Source organism: Phaenicophaeus curvirostris, chromosome 2 (assembly GCF_032191515.1).
Source record: "Phaenicophaeus curvirostris isolate KB17595 chromosome 2, BPBGC_Pcur_1.0, whole genome shotgun sequence".
Classification (NCBI taxonomy): domain Eukaryota; kingdom Metazoa; phylum Chordata; class Aves; order Cuculiformes; family Cuculidae; genus Phaenicophaeus; species Phaenicophaeus curvirostris.
Window position 1 is genome coordinate 96636949 of NC_091393.1, and position 20836 is coordinate 96657784.

General features: G+C 40.1%; 1 protein-coding gene across 1 annotated transcript in view; it reads right to left on the bottom strand.

The window, feature by feature from the left end:
- Positions 1 to 15890, bottom strand: part of PPP3R1 (protein phosphatase 3 regulatory subunit B, alpha) — a 42519-nt gene extending 26629 nt beyond the window's left edge. Inside the window, exon 1 of the mRNA XM_069850111.1 lies at positions 15753 to 15890. Within this exon, the coding sequence (XP_069706212.1) occupies positions 15753 to 15755 (3 nt within the window). The 5' untranslated portion in view covers positions 15756 to 15890. The remainder of the gene's footprint in view (positions 1 to 15752) is intronic.
- Positions 15891 to 20836: the final 4946 nt, after the last annotated feature.

Genomic DNA, 20836 nt, shown 5'->3' on the forward strand with positions numbered 1-20836 from the left:
GCTAACGTGTTCTCCTCTGCTTTTTATACATATACACAAATATTATCGAAATGTGGTTCTGCAAAAGTTGAAAAAAAAACTGAAAAGCATGTTTTTAATGGCCCAGGTAGTGTAATAACTGAAGTGTTATACACTTTAGAAAGCCTAATGTTTCATCTTTAAAACTAAAATCTAAAAGCACTAGAGAAAATTGACAAGTTGTATTTGGGATAAAAACACCCTTACAGTTACATTTAGTTAACACATTGCTGTCCAATTCCTGGTTTCCTGCCAGGAGATGGAGGCATTTTTCCATTTTCTGGCAGCCACAATTTTCAAGAGGGTACAACTATCTAGCATAATACATCCATAACTCCTCAGCATCTGTTATAGTTCCACCTAGTTGTTGAAGACCAAGGACATAAGGCTGCCAAAGTACTCTTCATTCCACCTGCAACTTTGGTTGCAGTGTCCTCTTTGGGACTTAAGTGGGGACTATGCTCTCCCCTGTACCAGGTGATGAGTGTAATCACGTCCCCTGAAGCTACCTTAACTTTTTGCCTAATACTTTGTTACAGTTATTGCAAGGTTTACTAGAATTATGATAAATCACTGAACTTGTATCAGTGCTCAGTTTTCATGTGTGCTCTTAACTCAAAGGTGAAACTACAAAGGTACAAGGGACAGGTCTTAGAGCTGCTGTTAATGTTCTAACTCAGTATCTCACCTGAACGCTAATCAACAGCAAACATCAAGGAAGCCTACAAGCATTCTGTAGGCAGAAAAGTGCCCTGCTGGGGAAAAAAAATAAAAACCACAAACCATACAACACAACATCCACAGCTTGTTTTACTTTACCTTTGGAAGGAGAAGATTTCAAGTTGTAAATACATTATCCCCCAAGTAGCCTAAATTTGTTAATCTTGCCTCTAAAGAAAACACTTTGTGACCTTCAGTATTGGAGGAACTCAAAAAACGATTAATAGCTAATTCATGAACATGGCATTTAAATTGCAGACATCAGAGATAATGAATCAAGGCAAAGGGGATTGCCGGATTTGGGATTACAGTAGAGATCAAGTCAGGTTAAAGCCGTTACAGCATTCTGGCATTGTTGTTCTTTGCAAGTACACAGAATAAGTGTTATAATTCCCTTTGCTACAATTCAAAAAAATAAAAAGTGATTACAAAAAACTTATTTTGGATAAACTTATGCAATCTGTTCATAACAAGAAGCGTGATGATTCTTTAAAAGATTCCTCCTTCTCAGATGCACATCAGGTTCTATCACATCCTCTCTGAGGATGTAGGAAGCAAGAAAGACTGTACAAGTCTTAGGAAAAGCCTGCAGTTTATTCCTTAGTCACCATCTAATCCAGTCATGGCTCTGCTCAAGCTCTGTCAGTCATTTTAAGGGAAGCCACTTGTCCTCTGGCTGGCAGTTGGCCAGTTACGTCTGCTATGCTTTATTTAAATCCTCCACTGTCCACAGGTCTCCTCCAAAATGAGGCATTAATGGCCTAAGGCCACCACAGTCAAGCAGCTATTCCAGGATATCACAGGGAAGCCCTACACCAATGAAGCAAGAAGTGGAAGCAAGAAGTGGATCTGAAATTAGAGGTAGCTACTGTTGCCAAAGCCTCTAACAGACAGCAAAACTAAAGGAATCAATAGTACACTTATCAGAGGTTCAGCCTTTATCTTTAGTATGCCCTTTTGCTTTATTAATATTAAAGGAAGGATAGAAAAAAAAATCTCCAATCAAACAGAACACACACTCATTTTAAATGTTTATGTTTTGAATTTCAAATGTTTAAGACCAATAAGCAATCTGTAAATTCTGTCCACTGGTAGTGGGGATGTAATTTATATTTGTATATATAAATGCCATAGCTTTTCCTATATAAACTCAGTTACAATTGCAGAGCCTTCATCAGAAATCTAAACTTGCATGACCTTGAAGGTACAACACAGTACTTGGTTTATTCACGTACCTATACATACACAACACTGTTTTTACCCATCTGCAGATAAACTAAAAATGTCTTCAAGAAGAAAACCTATCACCTAAGACAGAATGAGACATAAGGGCGCAGTAGAAACACCAAAGAAAACAGATTGGGAAACTGCTTAAGACGACAGCATCTTCACAGATGGAAAACAGTTTTATTGCAAAGTCCTTTTCCTGAATTAGGAGGGGAAAAGAAGTCACCAAATTACAGTGTACATTTAGCACTGATAAAATCATTCACTAGATGTGTCTATCCCCAGAAGTTCTCTAACACAGTTGATGTAGACATGACAAGAAACTAGAGGATAACTCCATTGTTGCATTTGTAATGTGTGGCTATTGGAAGTTTTCTGTTCAATTTAACAACCTGGCTGAAGGAGTTAGCAAAGTCAGGTAGAGATAATTAACAGTGCTAGAGGCAAACAGTTCAGCTTTTAAAACAAGGTAAGGCAGAGAAAAGATTGTGCCATATTCAGAAAACTCTTGTTCAGGAGGTCATTGTTTTTCAGATCTTGGAACCTTGTTTTTTTTCCTAGGATCAGAATGCATGTTACAAGAGGAGTGATGGAAAAGAAAGGACGTTGTAGAGAGGAGGGTGCTGGCCTCTTCTCCCAAGTGACAGGGGACAGGACGAGAGGGAATGGCCTCAAGCTCCGCCAGGGGAGGTTTAGGCTAGACGTTAGGAAAAAATTCTTTACAGAAAGGGTCATTGGGCACTGGAACAGGCTGCCCAGGGAGGTGGTTGAGTCACCTTCCCTGGAGGTGTTTAAGGCATGGGTGGATGAGGTGCTGAGGGATATGGTTTAGTGTTTGATGGGAACGGTTGGACTCGATCCGGTGGGTCTCTTCCAACCAGGTTATTCTGTGATTCTGTGAAAATCTCGTATGTATGAGAAACCACAAACTCTCATATAACATAACAAGATCTCTCATTGCAAAAACTTGCATGAGCACTGCAATCTGAAAATAGAACTTGAGTGAAAGGAGTGTTCACTTTTTGAGCTAATGGACGACCCTGTGTGCATTGGACAATTTCACTTTTGGCAGTTTTCAGTTACCACTCCTGAGAGGCAAGAACCCAGTCTGCTTATGCAATCACTACAGAACTGGCATTTCTAAAGCTTGCACCCTTCTTGAAAATCCTAGGAAATCTTCAAAAGCCGAGGAAAGGAGTTTCCCAGAAACATTCTGAAGCAACTCAGTCTTCAGCAGAGGAATTTGAAACACCCTGCCATCACTAAATCAAAGTAAGTTCTGAAGCAATTAAGAGTTCACATTACAAAGTCTTTGGGGTGAGACAGGTTGGTCCTCCGTTGGTTCTGGACAAGACAAAATTTTTAAGACACCAATTTATTTGTTCCACTTATGCTAATGTATTGGTTTCACCAACTAAACCTCCTAATGTTTGCTACACAAGCCCCTTCAGTGAAGTTTATTCAATTCCCCTAGCTAAAGACGGGACCACAGCAGCCTTCATTCCCAACTTTAAAGGCAACTGCAATGAAGTTTCCCAACCAATCCAACTCATGACTGTGTTGTTACATTGACAAAGACCATGCTAGTGAAAACGAAAACAAGACTATACAAAGAACACTGCAAGGAATATGAAATACATAAATCTTTATGCAAAATAAAAGTGGAATTAAAGAGTTTTAAAGCATTTCAAAGGCTCAATTTTGTTTATAAGTGTCTAGTGCAAAAGCTTATAATAAAAACAGGTGAGTAAGTTATCGTGGGATTACAGTTAAAGGTCAGCATCTTAATAACAAAGAAATAACACCAACTTACACTTGATGAGCTACTAAAAGGAGACAAAAAGCAAAACATATGTTGATCTTGTTCTTCAGGACATTGATGAAAATAAATTGTGTATTGGTCATTTATGATCTTCACTGACCTCATTATTTCATTAATAGGAAGGAATTTTTTCACCACATTGGTGAATATGAATATACAAAACGCAAGCAGCTGTGAACAGTAAATTGTGTACATGCTTGCATAAAAGAACAACTTCAGATTTGAAAAAATAAAGTAACACACAGAATAAAGAAAACAAATCTTCATTCTCAACATTAAGTCAAAATATGTAAGCATCACTGAACCTGGAGGGACTATGAAAAGTCACACAGTTTTTACTAGTACTTAAAGTATTATACTTGAGCTATTACTTAATATCTAATAATCTGCCAAAGACACACAAAACTATCCTGAAAGAGTCAAAACACTCATTTTAAATATAAAATATTTGGGACATAATTAAAGCTATTTCAGCTTCTCCCTTTCTCCACAATAATCTGGAGATAAAATAGTTTTTTTGTCCAAAGTACCTTCCCACAAAACTTCCACTCTTGACACAAATCAATGTAACAGTGGTCTAGCAAAACTGGGAATTAATCACTGGTGGACCTACATAAAAATAGGGACAGTTACTTTACAAGAAGATATTAACTTGACCTAAAGCCATACTGAAATATAATTTGCTGTATATAGATATAATCTCATGAGGCTGCTTTCAATTATGAGAATTTAATTCTCAGCACTGCCAGGTATTATAAAACCAAGAAGATTTTGAGACCTTCAGCAAATAGCTCTCTAGAGCAATGCCAGTAAAAACTTGTGTCAAGTTAATTGGTAGTTCAATACCTCCCTCCAAAACTAACAGAAACAGTCAAAAAATACTTATATTCTCTATAGTACTTTCAGTCAAGCACTCTTGCCACTGGACTGATGACATCTCATTTCTCTGAATTATTTTTTAAAACGTCTTTAATATGTTGTGGAAACTACTGTCCCTTAAAGGTACTTGTTAACGAGGCTTACAAATATAAGCTTGTTTTGAAGTAATTTTCAAAAAGCTAAGGGCAAGTGTTTTCAATATCTGTAGAATCAAAAACTACCTCTTAAAAATATGATTTGGGGCACTTAAAGTACAGGGAAAAAAAAAAGTAAAACTAAGGGTGGCCTAGTTCTCTAAAGTTTCTCAACCTCCTGATTTTGCTTGTACTAAGAAGATCAGATGCAACACTGAAAGCCCTAACTACACAGCCAGGAAGAAAACTGATAATCATTAGATCAGTTTCATACTAATTCCTCAGCAACACTATAAGCATTAGAAAGGAGTAATAATACTTCTCTTGGCACAGGGTGTTCCAAAAGCAGCTATGGTGGTCAAAAAAAAGACCCAGGAAAGGAAACAAACTACCTCCCTAACTTCTGCAAGAAATGGCTACAGGCCTGCTTATGACTGATCAGATATATCTCACATATGCATCAGGCTGAGGCAAATATGAAAGATGAGAATGTATCTGAAAATTAATGGAGCAACTGACAAACATACAAACTAACGTATTTGTTCCCAAAGTATCTTGTAAAGTTCCTTCACCACAAACTGCCCACCGACCCAGGCAAGAGAAGAACGGGAGATGAGCATCATTTAGAAAAGTTTTAAGACACTTCTATTTTTCACGGGGGGGCTAGACATAGCCAATTTACTGTACTCTTGCAAGTGGTATTTGTAGAGGGAAAAGAACACAGCAAAGACATATTCTAGAAATGAAGATAACAGATAATACAGCATCATACAAGAGTATTATACTACTTGCTATACAAGACTATACTGCAACTGAACATAATTCCTCATTCCCAGAAAGGTTGGAAATACTCCAAAACAACGTGGCCAGCACATCTTTCTCTATTAACTGATTATCTTAAGTTTTAAGTTTTTAACAGTGCATTCAGTAACGAGTTAACTGCAAAGGTTAAGGCTTTGGGAATAGTTGCATAGATATTCGTAAATGGATCTTAGAAGGCATTACAGGAAAAATATCCGATGCAGCTTTACTGTCTAGCAGTTCAGAAGAGAAACATCCTAGAAGTTTAAATGCCAGTTTGGAGAACATTGTCAACTCACATCGGCTGTACCACGACTTAAAACCCAGTTTCAGGAAAATCACATAGGTCAGTATAGGTGACTTGATCAAACAGTGTAAAAACACAGAAACAGGTGGCATAAACAGATGCTGTCACCAGCCCTTCTTCCCATTTGAGAAACTTATACACAGTTTAACACCACTTAGTGTGAAAAAAGGAAATTTGAGATTGAAAGAAGGGAGATGTGTCTTATGGCTGGGCAACAAGAAAAACCAGAAACAGTACGGCAAAAAGTCAAAGACAACAATAAAATGACATTCAGGATCACAAGAGGCTGAAGAACACTGCAAAGAAGTGTGCAATAGACATCCTGAAAACAAAAAAGCTTGTTAAAAAATGGGATTTGATTTCACGAACTGGTAAAAACAGAAAACAAGGAGGCAATGATACAAGACAAAGATGTGCAAATCAAAGGAACAAGAAGTCTCTGCTGAACGGGAACTATTGCATAGATACAGAACCTGCAGAATAAGGGACTGTGTTCCAGTATTCTTAACCTCCTCCGATAGTTAACGCTAATCTTAATATTTAGTTCTATTTTTTTTTTCAAAAGGAAACGAACTTCATCAGAACTTACAGCTGTCAGCTATTAAATTGAGATATTTTAACAAACTCTGGTTTAGTGTGTGACACTTGAGGATTCATGAAGAATTCAATAAAGAAAAAAGATGAATCATACAGTTTGAAAATAGGCCCTACCAACACTGATCCAACACAGAGGGATCAAAACCATTATAATTAAAACATCAAGAATTGTACAAAACATCAAACAGGTCTTCTGGGCTTTACCAGCTTCTAGTCTGAATCAGTGCTTAGAATTGCCAGCAAATTAGGAATTTATTTTCTGAAAAAGGTGCACTGCAAATTTCTGAAGTCTTCCATTTATCTTGATCTTAGACTTCCCCATCAAAGAATACCAAAATGTAACATAGCAAACCACAGGAAAATACCACACTGCTTTCAATTAAGGTTTTCACTGCTATGGAATATTCCAAAATCTTGAAACAGTCTTTTTTATATGACCAGCGTCACAGGGAAAATACTTAAATCTTAATGTTGAGGTGATGTCCATTCAGGAGTTGGTTATACGAAGCAATATTCAAATGCAATTAAAAAGATACAATACTTTAAGTTCCTCAGGGCAGGAATTGACTCATTTCTTATATTTACGTGCAAGAACACAAATGTTTAACTTTTAGCATCACATAAAAACATCTAAGACTTTAGCTACAACTTAATAGAAGTGTACTCAAAAGAGTAAATTAGAATTCCAACCCCAGTCATAGTAGCTTATAAATAATCATATGTCAGATGTTTGAAGAATTATCCAAAATCTTACTTGCAGATGTCAGCATTATTTCTTGTAAAAGTTTAGCACTTGCTAGCAAGATTCCTCCATCCTGTCAGAAATCAAAGCTTATTAACTGCTGAAATTAGCAATACAATGAAAAACAGCTCTCCTGAAGAGCTATAAGTCTTCACAACTTGTAAAAGTACATAGCAGCAAGCATAAAAGTACAGGTAAAACCATCAGAAAAATTACTGCTACTCACAAGGCCCACACGTCCCAAAATAAATTAAATAGATGCACCCTTGCAGTGCCCCAGTGACTTCCAGTGATAATTACCAGTTGCTCTGGAGGCTTACAATCAAGAATCTTGTCATCCTAGTCCAACGAACAGTAAAAACACTGCATCCATTCCCCAAAGACTAACCCAATTGTGCACGTATACACAATCTGCCCACAGAACGAAAGGCTACTCACTTTTGCTACTTCCCATCCTTTTTCTTTATAGGCTGGACTTCCAAAAATCTACTGCTTCCAAACTTTAAAGGCAGCACATAATACGTAAATGTCTGTACACCAGCCTGTAACACAAACTGCAAATCAAAGAACACTTCTAATTTTAATGTGTTTTAACTGCTCTTTGTGAGATGCTGGGTAACACAGATTGACTTCACAAAATATCTATGACACTGCACAGATGTAAAACAATACCTCTGAGAAAACAGTGAAGACAAAACTACTGCTAAAACCCACCCACACTCTCACTCAAATTCATCCCAATTTTCTGGAACCTTTAGCTGCTCTGGCCCCTAGTATCACAGTACTACTACATCATCGCATGCACTATCTACATCTTGAACAACTACCATCTACTTGCCCTCAATTTTAGTCCCTTTTACTCACAGGACTTTTTGTTTTCACACCAAGAAAGAGAATTTTGGCCATCTTCTAGCTCACTATTTTTTTTCCAGGCCTCTCAAAAGAGAATATTTTAGAATTGAACTCTGTCAAACTTATATGCACCCACACTAGAGTTGTACTCTAACATTCAAAACTACACGATTCAAACTTAACATCTCATATTTTGTAAGTTACATTTGTCATTAATTTGATTTTTTCAATGCGTGGTCTGAAATAAAAAAATAACACCAGCAGTACTGAATGCAAATGCTTTAATCTTATTACTAAAACAAGGAAACTTAGCATTTTGAATGAAGTACTTCAAGAAAACTAACATCATTTTAATAAGAATCCCTGGAAGTTTAAGAAACAGATATTTTGCTAGATACCCCTATGAAGAACAATGATCAGCATGCTAAGATGTTATCATTATTTAGAAGTTCTCTTATTTATCATACTGGGTTTTTTCTATTGTTATTAGACCTACATGCAATTAAGCTTTTATTGAGAAATCTGTGAAGCACTCCTTCAGTGTTATCAATAAAACTAACCCATGACTGCACAAATGCCAAGGTGCTAAGCCAGTTAAGCAGTGGCTCAATACTAAATTAGACTTCCCCAGGGGAACTTCATTACATGCACAAGTCTGAAAAAGCTGCTCACTTATCATGCCCACAGAGTACATGAGAAGTTCTCCTTCAAAAGCTAAGGCCTAGAGTTGTACCCATGGAGTTAACTTAAAAACAACTCCTTTCGAAGTCCTCTCTGCTAGCCATAGTGTCACTGAGCTGAAGGAATTCAAGTGACTTTTCAAACTCCAGTGATGCTATTCAGAACCTACCTATAGAGTCAGCAGTGAAACAACAGTTGTTTTGTCTTTTACTACCTATTAAAAAAAAAAACAACAAAACCCAAATCCAAACACCTGATAAACGTACACAGTGGAGTTATTCACGGGGTGAAAACAGAGGAGAGATACAAAGAGTACTGTGGCCGAGTTCTTCCTTCCCAAGGTTTCCAGCTACTTAAAGAATAAAAAGACTCCATATTTGTCACAAATATACTGGAGGAAGAAAAGAAGTTCCACAGCACTAAAAGATGAACCTAAGATTAAATTCTTGTGAGAATTCACTCTTCCAGTAGCTGCGTTTCTTCCCAGAAACATATCAACCCCAGCCTTCATCTCTGAGCTTCCTATCTGTCACCCCATCTCTCCCTGACCATCCTTCTCAAATTCTGACGGAAGTTCTTTAACAAATGTCTTGCTACCGTTTTTAATTCCTATTTTATCTAACCTAGATGATAACATAAAGTGTTTGTGAACTTCAAGCTAACTGCATAAGCTTTTTAAAATAGGCATGGCATCAGCTTACTGGGGGAGTTCCGGTTCTTTGCCTTAACAGTTTGCTTAAAAATGTCCATCAACACAGACTTCACAAATATTCACCTGAGCATATTAACTGGCAAAACCTGTTTACAACTTGGTAGCCAAGACTTCTGTTGGCAGTTCACAAGCAATGCTGTCCTTTAATCCAAAGCATTTAAAGGACTTCTGAGATTTCTTTAGCACAGTTAAATATTATTATTTATATCGCTAGGAATTCTTCCTTAATTGTGGAACAGAGTATCAATAGCAAGGCCAACAGGCTGTCAAGTTAGAAGCATGTCAGATATAGTCTCCAGCTTCTTTTGCACCATCTACATAGTTTTCCTGAGCAGTTAAAGTAACAACATGCTTGTAGCTACGGTATCTGACAGCATTATTTAAAACATTTTAATGGTTTTTCTGTACGTGGAAAAGGCCTAATAAAGTATAGTTACCAAATTAAAATTTTCTAGTTACATATTTAGGAAGTTACATAAAATGTCCTGTTTAAGAAAAGTCACTCCAAAAATTACTTCGCGTGAAAGATGTGGATTTTATTCTTACATACACCTGAATCTTTAAAAAAAAGCCAAAACCCAAACCTCTCTACAGACTTCTGTCATTCAAAGTATACTAAATAGACACAAACAGGAAGACAAGCCATAGCTTAAGTTTAACCTTGATTAAACTTATCTTGATATTCAATATTGCTAAGGAAATATAGTATTTCACACAGTGACCAAAATAATCTAGCTACATCATATATCAAGCAAAATACACTGCTTCTAGTCTTGTACTGAAGTCATTACGAAATCATGAATGTCAAATCATTTAAACTTCCTGATCTTGGAAAACAGCAGTGAAGACATTCCCAAAATATTTAAATCTGGTATACTGAAAGATCTAACTATTTCAGATTAAAAGATGTTGATCCATATCCAAGACTGTCCCACTTCATTTAGCACATTAAGGCAATCTTTGCAGCAGACCTTTCTCAAACTGCTGGTGTCAAGATTACTGTAGGCCACCAACATCTAAAAAAACCTGAATAGCTTACGTGGGATATAAACAGCCCGTTTCCAAATCCAACTTCTAATGAAATCACATTAAGTGGCTGACACAATGCTGCAAAGGTGTGGAAAAAAGGAAGTGCATGACCAAGCTTTCAACCACTGGCACAACGCTGCACACTGCCTTAAGCCAAATGGACAGCATACAGCATGTTTTCTGGCGGCTGCATCTTGACTCCAATAATCAGACCTCAAACTTTTTCATTTGTTGAACCAGGATAATATTTACCAGCTTTACAAAAGCTCATCAAGATAAGGTCTTACAGCCTTCAGGAAAGAAAAAATGTTTAATTAATTTATATTATATAATCAAGTCAGCTAATAAAATTCTTACAGGCTCCAGGAGTTCCAACTTTTTTCCTGTTTTAACAGGGGCATGCAAGTAAAACAAGATACTGATTTTCCTACAATATCCTGCTCAGAAAGTTCCAACCACATAACCTTTAAGTGTAAGCACTTTTCACTCCACTCTTTTGATGTGGATCCACGTCTCTCATCATTCCTTCCCTATCACTTCAATCTTTACTCCCCCAGCCTTGTAGCGTTCGCTCCTCCACAAGCAGAGGAGTTTGATCGTGACAAGGACATCACACAGTAGCACCTTCCCCATTTATCCTGATGATTCTGGCAAAGAACTAGCATGTAGGAAGTATGGGAACAGCCAGCCCCCTCTGCCCTGTGGCCCCTCTGCAGGGAACACACAGGAATAAGCAAGCTTAGGAAAAGAGAAAAACATACAGGCCAGAAGAAGGAAAGGATAGAAAACAGGGAAATGTGTCACTAAATGAATTGGCCGTTAATCAACAAAGAACAGTGCAGTGCAATTTTTCTCCCAATTAGAAATCTACAAATGACACTACCCAGAGCAGGGAGAACAGGCTTGGGAGGAGAGAGGAGGGGCAAGGAAATCAACAGCAAATTGCTTTCAAGAAGTCTTATATTAGCTCAAATTACAAAAAAGTTTTTCCTATGAACGCAATTTTTGGTCACCATTTCATGTAACTATAACCAAGTCTTAACAGTTTCGTGCACAACTACCATTCAGACTTACAACATTTTAGTAGAGAACACAATTTTCTTTAACAAAACTGAGCTAAACACAGACAGTAAAAAAGAGGAAGGGAAAGCAAAAGAATTTTTAGTAGCAAAGAAATCAAAGCAATGTTGAAAGATCTTATAGAAGTATAATTTATGAATCATAGTAGGAGAACACTAGTAAGCATACCTAGAATTAGAAAAAAACTATTCCTTTGGCAACTCTGCCAGGTAACCACCAATTCAACAGCCAGGTGCAAGAAATCTGTAAGATCTCCATTGCTAGGTTAATTTCTTCTTGAAAGTATGTGTTATGCAAATCAATTCTGATAAGTAATTTCCTTATAGTAGCCTGGCTACACCTAAACAACTTTTTGTATGTCTTGCTGAGGAAAACTAGGAGAGATAACTAAACCAATAAATGGCTTTGCACTAAAATATGCATTTCTGCCTCACTCATATCCCCAGAAATACCAGAACTATTGACGCCTCCTTTTCTGACACTGACTGACAGAAGATAGTCCAAATTCCTTTAAGATATCAATAAAAAAAATTTAGACGTTATCAATCACAGTCCCTTAAAGCTTCCCTTTTAGTGCTACATCTGATGCCTTAGAAGTTGAATATTCTGGAGCTTTCAGAGCATCCCCATCACAAAGCATCTTCCTTAAACTACTTCATTTTCATCTCTCCCTATTGTTAAATTAATACTTTAATGAATAAAGACATAACTTTACTTCTACTGCAGAAATAGTGAAAATCATAAATTTTTTTAAAGTCTCCTCTACCAACAAGATCTGTCTCCCTTTGTCCAACACAAAGAAAGCTTGCATGTTCAAATCAGTCTCCAAATTATGCCTGTGAAAATTACTTTCAGAATAAACTCTTTTATTAAACAAATTTACATAAATAGGCCTACCAAATACTTCTTAAGATAGACACATAAGGTTCACAGTTTAAATCCTAGACCAGTTACTTTACCTGTGGCAGACCACCAGTAGGCTGTAAGACACAAGACAAACCATGTCAGGGCCTCTCAGCTCCTGTCACCTGTTACAAAACTCAACTGACTATTCATATGTTTCTAACAGCAGCACTGGAAGAATGATTTGGCAATGGAATCACTAGTTTTTTCTCCAGCTAAGAAAACGACTTATTAAATAACCTCCCAGCTAAATGGTAAACAATGATTCAAGATGGTCTTCCAGAGTTCTTTTTGATCTATTGCAAAAAATACGTTTTGGTGGTTCTTGGCTTCAGTAATTTAGAAACACTGTTAGGTCAGCTTCAGCTGGAGAAAATACATGAGGCACCACTATTCAAGTAAATTGCGTCAGAGCAACTGAATAGAGTCTAGCAAAGAAGATTCGTACAGTATGTGATATAGTTTGGGTGACTGCTATGGAGTTACGTGTCTTCTGCCCTACAACTATGAAGGTTAAGAACCAGATACGAAACAGAACGCAGACCATCCCAAGAACACAGTATCGATCAAAAACCAAGACTGCTTAATAGCATCTATCTATGCTACTTACCTTTTCCACAAAAATACTACTCATAGGAAAAACCTGCTAAGTCAACTCTGACAGAAATAGCATATCAACATTTCTTCTAGCATTATGTAATGGTCTCCTCATCTTCTGCTCTGCCTGACAGATTATTTTAGCACTGGCTATACCAAAACATCCAGCACTACATTCTTTGACTCACTAGATGTTTATGTTTTGTCTTAAGCTACCTAACTCTGAACACAACAATACATTCAACCTTTTCTTCACAGTAACTGTCAGCAGGTCCTGTAAGAATATAAAAGAAATGCTACTCCAAACTTTTAGAATTGAGCAAATACTTTTTTACAAAGTAAAGGTTTGAACAAGGACGACTCTACTCCTTCATTAAAAGTGAATTCTTGTACAGGAAACAACCACAGATAATGACAATCCAAAGAACAGCAACTTAAATGAAACATTTTTTATGTGCTTCAGCTGTTTAGTTCTAGCTTGGTTTTCAGCTTACAATGCACATAAGATGAGGTGTTACCAGAACCAGCATACAGCTATAGTGAAAACTCTCTTCATGTTATTTCTCATGTGACCAAATGAACTGGCAGAGATAACATCCAGCATACCTTTTTTTCCACCAATATATGCATCAACACATTGTATACAATCGTACACACAATTACACCATCAAAAGATGCTAGGACAGCTTTAGTTAAAACAGAAAGGAGAGGAGAAAAAAAAAAAAATCAAAGTTAATCATACAGGAAAGTTAGGTTCATTACAGGTCACTAACACACACTTGGGCCTCGGTTAAATAACATTGTCTTTCCTTTTATATATGTTAGCATACCTCACAAGGCAAGTCTTTGAGAACAAAATTTTCACAGAAGACCCAACTAACAGGAGTATAAGCACAACTGTTGTGTGGAAGATCATCACTGTTCATCTACATACTCACAACAATTAGCAGACTTGCAACCATGTCATAGTTTTTAATCATAACTTTCCTTTTTAAGTTTCAACTTCATTAACACTTTTTACTCAAAATATGAGCCTTCTTTTCTCACAGCTTTAACATACTCCAAGGCTGCATGAAGGCGTTCAGTTAACACACTGGTTTAGTCCCCAACTGAAACCAAATCTTTACACATTCAGAAATATTTCTCTAAATGCGCATCTAACAGACACTGAAGTTACACACAAAGACAGACTGAGCATGGCGCACCAGTTTCTGCTACAACTTTATTATTTTTTTTTTTAAAAAAAGAGTGCCTTCCCCCTGCTTAAAAAGGAAAAAAAACCCTTTTTTATCTCCCAGGCCCTCTGAAGTCTAACACGAAATGTGATTAACAGCTACCCTTGCTCTTAAAGGGTGAAGAATTAAAAGGTTTAAACCACTTTTATTTCTCCAGCACTAAAACCAAAATATCGCCAGAGTCTTCCTGCAGCCAGAGTACTGGATAATTTCGGCTCAAACAAATGTTTATTAAAAAAAGGGCGTTGATTTCTTGGCAGTGGTGAAAAGCAGGAGATACCCCTAGTGTCGACGTAAAATACTACAGGACTCCATACTGTATCACTGCGTAAATTCCACGGCAGTAAAAGGGAAATTTAAGTCGTCACGATTTAGAAAAAAAAAACCACAACAAAACCCAGAGGAACTCAAACACACACACCTGGACATACCGCGCATCTTCCTTATGGTCTCAAACCCCACATGCCTATCACATTTGAAGTGTCAGCTTTCCGAACCCGGACCAATTAAAGTCTACATTATCTGGCCTCTCTCCCTGCCAGGGGCTACGTGCACTATAGCTTTCCGGTCTGCACACCGACAGCCAAACGCTGCTGCACCAAGGGCGGCGGGGCGGGGGGGACACCCCACCGAGGGTAGCCAAACAACCCCCCCGAGACAGCGCTACTGAAATGCGGGGCTCGTTTAGGGCGCTGCTGAGGCATCTGGAAAACAGATGAATCCCAGGAATAAGGGGAAGAGGGGGGAAGAACATTGGGGGCTGCAAGGGGTTGCCGGGAGCAGGAGACCGCTTGGGGGGATGTCGGTGAGGGGGTGCCAGGAGCGAAGCAGGAAGGGGGGAGCGTCTGGGGCGGGGGGAGCGAGGAGCGAGGTGGGTAGGGGGAGAGTGTTTGGGGGGGATGAAGGGGGACGGGGAGAGAACCAGGGAGGGGAAGAGTTTTTTGGGACTGGGAGAAACAAGGTGGGGAGGGGGGTAAGGGGGTGCAGAGAACAAAGCAGGGGGTGAGAGGGAAGGGAAGGGCCAGGGCCTCTGAGCGCTGCTGGGGCGGGAGCGGAGGCAGAGGAGAGCCCGGGGGAGAGACCGCGGGCGGCGGAGGGGAAGCGGGGGCAGCGCCAGCCCCGGGGGCGGCCACGGCGGGGGGAAGCAGGGGAGGCAGGCAGGAGAGGGAAGGGAGGCAGGCAGGAGAGGGAAGGGAGGCAGGCAGGAGAGGGAAGGGAGGCAGGCAGGAGAGGGAAGGGAGGCAGGCAGGAGAGGGAAGGGAGGGAAGGAGGCAGGCAGGGAGGCCCGGGCAGGCGCCCGCGGGAGGACGTGGCCGGCCGGGGGCGGAGGGGCCGGGGTAGCAGCGGCCGGGCCGGGCCTCGCCCCCCGCCCGCGCGGGCCTGGAATCTTCGGGCGTGGCGGGCGCGGGTGCTCACCATGGCGGCGGGTGGGCGTCAGGCGTTTCCCCCGCAGCTGATCGGCCGAGCCCCGGCCTGGCTGGTTGGTGCTGGCGCCGCCGGCCCCGGCGCCCTCACTGCGGCACTGGCTGCGCTCTCCGCTGCGGCGCGCGCGGCGAGGGAGGGGGCGGGGGGGAGGGGGGGTGCGAGCGGCGGCGCGGGGCGGAGCCTCCCACATCCGGGCACTCGAGCGGCGGGACACGCCCCTGAGGGGGCGGGGCGAGGCGGTGACGTCACCAGCGAGGGGGAGGGGAGGAGGGGAAGGGAGAAGGAGGATGCAAAATGGCGGCGGGAAGGGGTGTGCAGGGGGGCGGTAGTGGCAGCTTGGTTGGGCAAGCCCTGTCTGACCAAGCCACTGGCTTTTTATGATGGGGTAAAACATAGCAGTGAACATGGGAAAACCAACAGATGTGGTCTGTCTGGACTTCTGTAAAGCCTTTGATACAGTCCCTACCAACATCCTCTATGAATTGGGAGAGATGTGGATTTGATGGGTGGACGGTTCAGTTGGTAAGAAACTGGTTGGGTGGTCATATTCAGAGAGTAGTGGTTAATGGCTCGGTGTCCAGATGGAGATCTGTAACAAGTGGTGTCCCTCAGGGGTCCATACTGGGACTGGTGCTGTTTAATATCTTTATCAGTTATATTGACGGTGAGATTGAGTGCACCCTCATCAAGTTTGCAGGCTGGAGATGCTGTAGAAGTGGGCCTGTGAGAACGTCATGAGGTTCAACGAGGCCAAGTGCAAGGTCCTACACCTGAGTCGGGGCAATCTATGGTTTCAGTAGAGGATGGGGAATGATGTGATTAAGAGCAGCCCTGCAGAGAAGGACTTGGGGGTGCTGCTTGGTGACAAGTTCGACATGAGCCAGCAATGTGTGCTCATATCCCAGAAGGCCAACTGTATCCTGGGCTGCATCAAAAGAAATGTGGCCAGCAGATCAAGGGAGGTGATTCTGCCCCTCTGTTCCTCTCTTGTGAGACCTCATCTGGAATATTGTGTCTGGTTCTGGAATCCTCAACATAAAAAGGATATGGAGCTGTTGAAATGTGTCCAGAGGAGGGCTACAAAGATGATCGGGGGCTGGAGCATCTCTGCTACGAGGACAGGCTGGGGGAGTTGTGCTTGTTCAGCCTGGAGAAGAGAAAACTCTGAGGTGCAGCCTTCCAGAGCCTGAAGGGTCTATAGTAAAGCTGGGGAGAGGTTTTTTGCAAGGGCGTGTAGTGATAGGACTAGGAGGAATGGCTTTTAAAATGGAAGGGGGAAGATTTACATTAGACATTACGAAGAAATTCCTCACGATGAAGGTGGTGAGGCACTGGCACAGGTTGTTCAGTGGAGTTGTGGATCCCCTTTCCCTGGAAGTCTTCAAGGCCAGGTTGGATGGGGCCTTGAGCAGCCTGATCTAGTGTGAGGTGTCCCTGCCCATGGCAGGGGGCTTAAAACTGGAAGGGCTTTAAGGTCCCTCGCAACCCAAACCATTCTATGATTCTGTATGATTGTGCCTGCTCCCTTAAGTCTCTGCCTGGGGAAAGGCTTCCTCGAGTTTTCCAGGGGTTGTTAGGGCTGCTGATTGTCATTTTTCTTCCACACATCCTCTGCTTCGGCTGCCCCCTTTGTGCTGCTCTGCAGGAGCCCTTGTTGTTCTGCCTTTCTTCCTTGTGCTTCTGCTCTCTGCAAAAGTCAAAAAAGCTACAGGCAGGGAGGAGGCTCAGCACAGGTCACCCTTGGAGGTGTGGGTCTCGGGGAGGCCCGCTCTCCTTGTGCACTGGCCGTTTTTTCCCTTAGGTCCTTGTCGTATTTACATAAGGCTGTCCAGGTTGGAAGGTGCTCTCACTGAACAGATTTTAGAGGATTGCATTGCAGTAGCATTGCTAGTTAATTATACAAAACTAATGGAATTGTGCTGTGATAATTCCTAGATATGCATACATATCTTTTTGTGGTTTCATACTAGTAGTTAACGCTTTGTATTGTGGGTAGTTTACTAAATAAAATAACTGGTGTAGCTGAACGTAAACTAAGATGAAAGACATAGTCTCAGTAAGCCCTTTGGGGCAAGATTTAGGGCAATGCAACTGCTTGCATAAGTAAGGCTGACCCTCAGGGAGTGATCTCTGTACATTGTAAAGTTTTAAGTAGGCCAGATGACACCATTAAAAACCTCTGTGAAGGGTAAAGTGAAGTAGTAAAAATGGGTTGATTCCACATTCCCTTTGCTGGTTTTGCCCTTCTTTCTCTGCTCTGCTGAATGTGTTTATTTTGGAGCACCATGACACAGTGCATAACACTGTGACAAATGAAGTGATGATGTGAAAATATTAATTGCGTATAAAATATTGTTTTGTTAATGCTGCCAAGGAGAAGATTCAGTACTACATTGATGTAGTTTTTCAGGCGTTTGCTCTCTGGCCCACAATAGCTAGACACTTTGCCAGGGAAATGCAAATCAATGCTGCCAAGGATTGTGTTTAAGGTGAATGGCAATCTAATTTATAGGGGAAGGAAGACTGGATTATTACTTTAAAACCAGCTTAATTTTTAGGGCCATAGCAGAGCATGAGCTTTGCAGTCTAAAATGGAATTTCCTTTCCCTTCAGCTGCTTCTGGAAAAGGAACTGCCTTCTCTATCTTGCCCTGTTTGTGGGAGTCTGAGCTGCTCTAAGGCTGGCAACGGTTACTGTAAGAGTTCATGGAGAAACCTGGAATCTTGAAATCAAATGCTGATATACAAATGCTAAGAGGAATGGGGAATCTCCTATATGGAAGCCTGCTCAGGAAACTAGATAAATAAAGGGTGACCGTGAAGTTCAAGAACAGATTAGAAGTTCTTGTCTAAAGGATTGAAACAAAACATGGCAATAAATGTGCAGTTCTTAGAAATTGTTAATGGCTGACAAAGGTTCTGTTTGGAAACTGATACGCAGCATGTCTTCATATCTGCAGAAAGGGGTGAGGTTGACCAGGAAGAAGGAAGAGTGGATTAGGGAGGTTGCACAGGAAAATCTAGCAAAAATAAGTAAAAGAAGAACATGGTAATGAGTGAAACTAAGTGGTGGTGAAGAAAAGGTTATTTGTATCAGAAGAATGCCAAACAAACATGAATGTATGTAAGCTTTAAGTTAATAGCAAATCACCAAAAACGGCCTTATTGGTAAGAATCTGGGCCAGGCCGCAGTGAGAGGTTACACATGGAAAAATGGTCTGATCCACAGAAGTAATTCCCTGCCTTTTCTTATTAACAGTTACAGATGAGTAGGACAACTCTTCTTTTTGGGGAAAACAAGTTCTAGTTGCTAGAATGTTCAGGAACAAAACATTCCTAGATTTCACTGACAGCTTGTATTTAAACTGATGAGACTGTAGCCAAAATAATAATAATTATAATAATAATTATAATAATAATAATGCAACCTTAAGATCTCCAAAAGAAAAAGGAATTCTGATGTAAAACAGTCTTACCTCTTACATCTCTATCACTGTAGCATTACCTGGCAGGTACAAATCTCAAGTAAAATCATCTAAATGAAGGTGAATGTGGCTAGAATTCTATTGCATATTGTAATGGGTCTAAAATAAACACCTATTAGGAATACAATACCTTAATTGTTAATTTTTTAAGCTCCAAATAGAGACAGGCAAGAACTTAGAAAAATATTATTTTTATCTTCTACTGTAGTTATGTCACTACTACTAGTTTTGAACCTCTAGATGCAGTACAAAGAGGAGCTAATTAGTTTTTAATTCCTTTTTCTGTTGTATAAATGTGTCAAAGTTGCTTTTCTTTTATATCTGACTTCTTAAAGAAGTTAAAAATGCAAGATGGCATTTGTTAGTATGTAGAGAAGAGTATGTAGGAAGCCATGCCCTGCCTTTAACACCTTCCATTGTATTATCTGTATTTCTGACCTGTATTTTTGCAAATATTGATGAATATATTTTTCTAGAGTAAGTTTAACACAGTACTGTATTTTGCCACTTTCTGACTTTAGTAAAGCTCCTCTGCAGCATAATCGGGACCATTCAAACTAGGATAAATACATATCTCCATATAATTGGAAGCTGGTTTAGCTACAGATAAATAAACAGGTATGTAAACTCTGTACCTGTTTGGGTTCTTCTATGTCATTAAAAATAGTGCTGTGGCTTTTTAGTGCTTGACTTAATGTTGGGAAAACAATTTTCACGCTCCTGCTCTTGCGTCTGGACTCTAGCTGCAGTTCTTTTCATAGCATGCTTCTTTTGAACTGCTATTTGCGATGCCTTATCTGTCTCTAAGTTTTTTTAACTGAGTATATATGTTTGATCTCCCAAGCTTATCCTTCTTTGTCTTGCCCTGTGTTGGTCTTCGTATAAGCATCCCTTACTCACAAACATAGCTGGATGCAATTCCTATGGAGCATTCTCCTCTCTGTTAACCCAGGGTGAGGGCTGCCACCTAATTAAGTAATCTTCTGCCCTGACCCTTAACGGGCACTAAGCTGCTTTTCATAGCAAAGTAGTTAAACTCTCAGGACAGTGCAGTAAAGCTTGAAAAAAATGATTTTTTAAGCATGTGCTTGTTCTCACAGGCTCCAGTAGTGTTTTATGAGAATAGATAAACTCATTCTTCTTTAATGCTCTAGAAGGGAAAAAGAAAAGCCACGTTTTATCAGCTGGCTTTGAGGGAAAGTGCTTTCAGCTACAGTGGGTGGAGGATACTATTTTATCAGCAAAAGAGGAAGCTTTTTTTCGTCAGAAATGAAAACTGGCCTTTCTCAGCATGTTTGAATCGCTCTGTTATTTGCAGGTTCTGAACTTTAAAACCAATGCACCGTATGTAGTTGTCTCATTTAATTTGTAATAGGTAGAATTACAAGCAAATCTAACGATACACAACTGACTAGAACTGACAAATGGTTGGAAAGATAAAGTGCTTCTCATTGTATCTCTCTCACACCTACATCTGTCTTATGAGTTGAAAGAAATCATTCAAATGGAGTCTGCCCTTATTTTCTTGCGTATTTGTGAGAGCATGTATAAATTGCCAAGATTTGGGAGGAGAGGAAGATGATACTTTCCA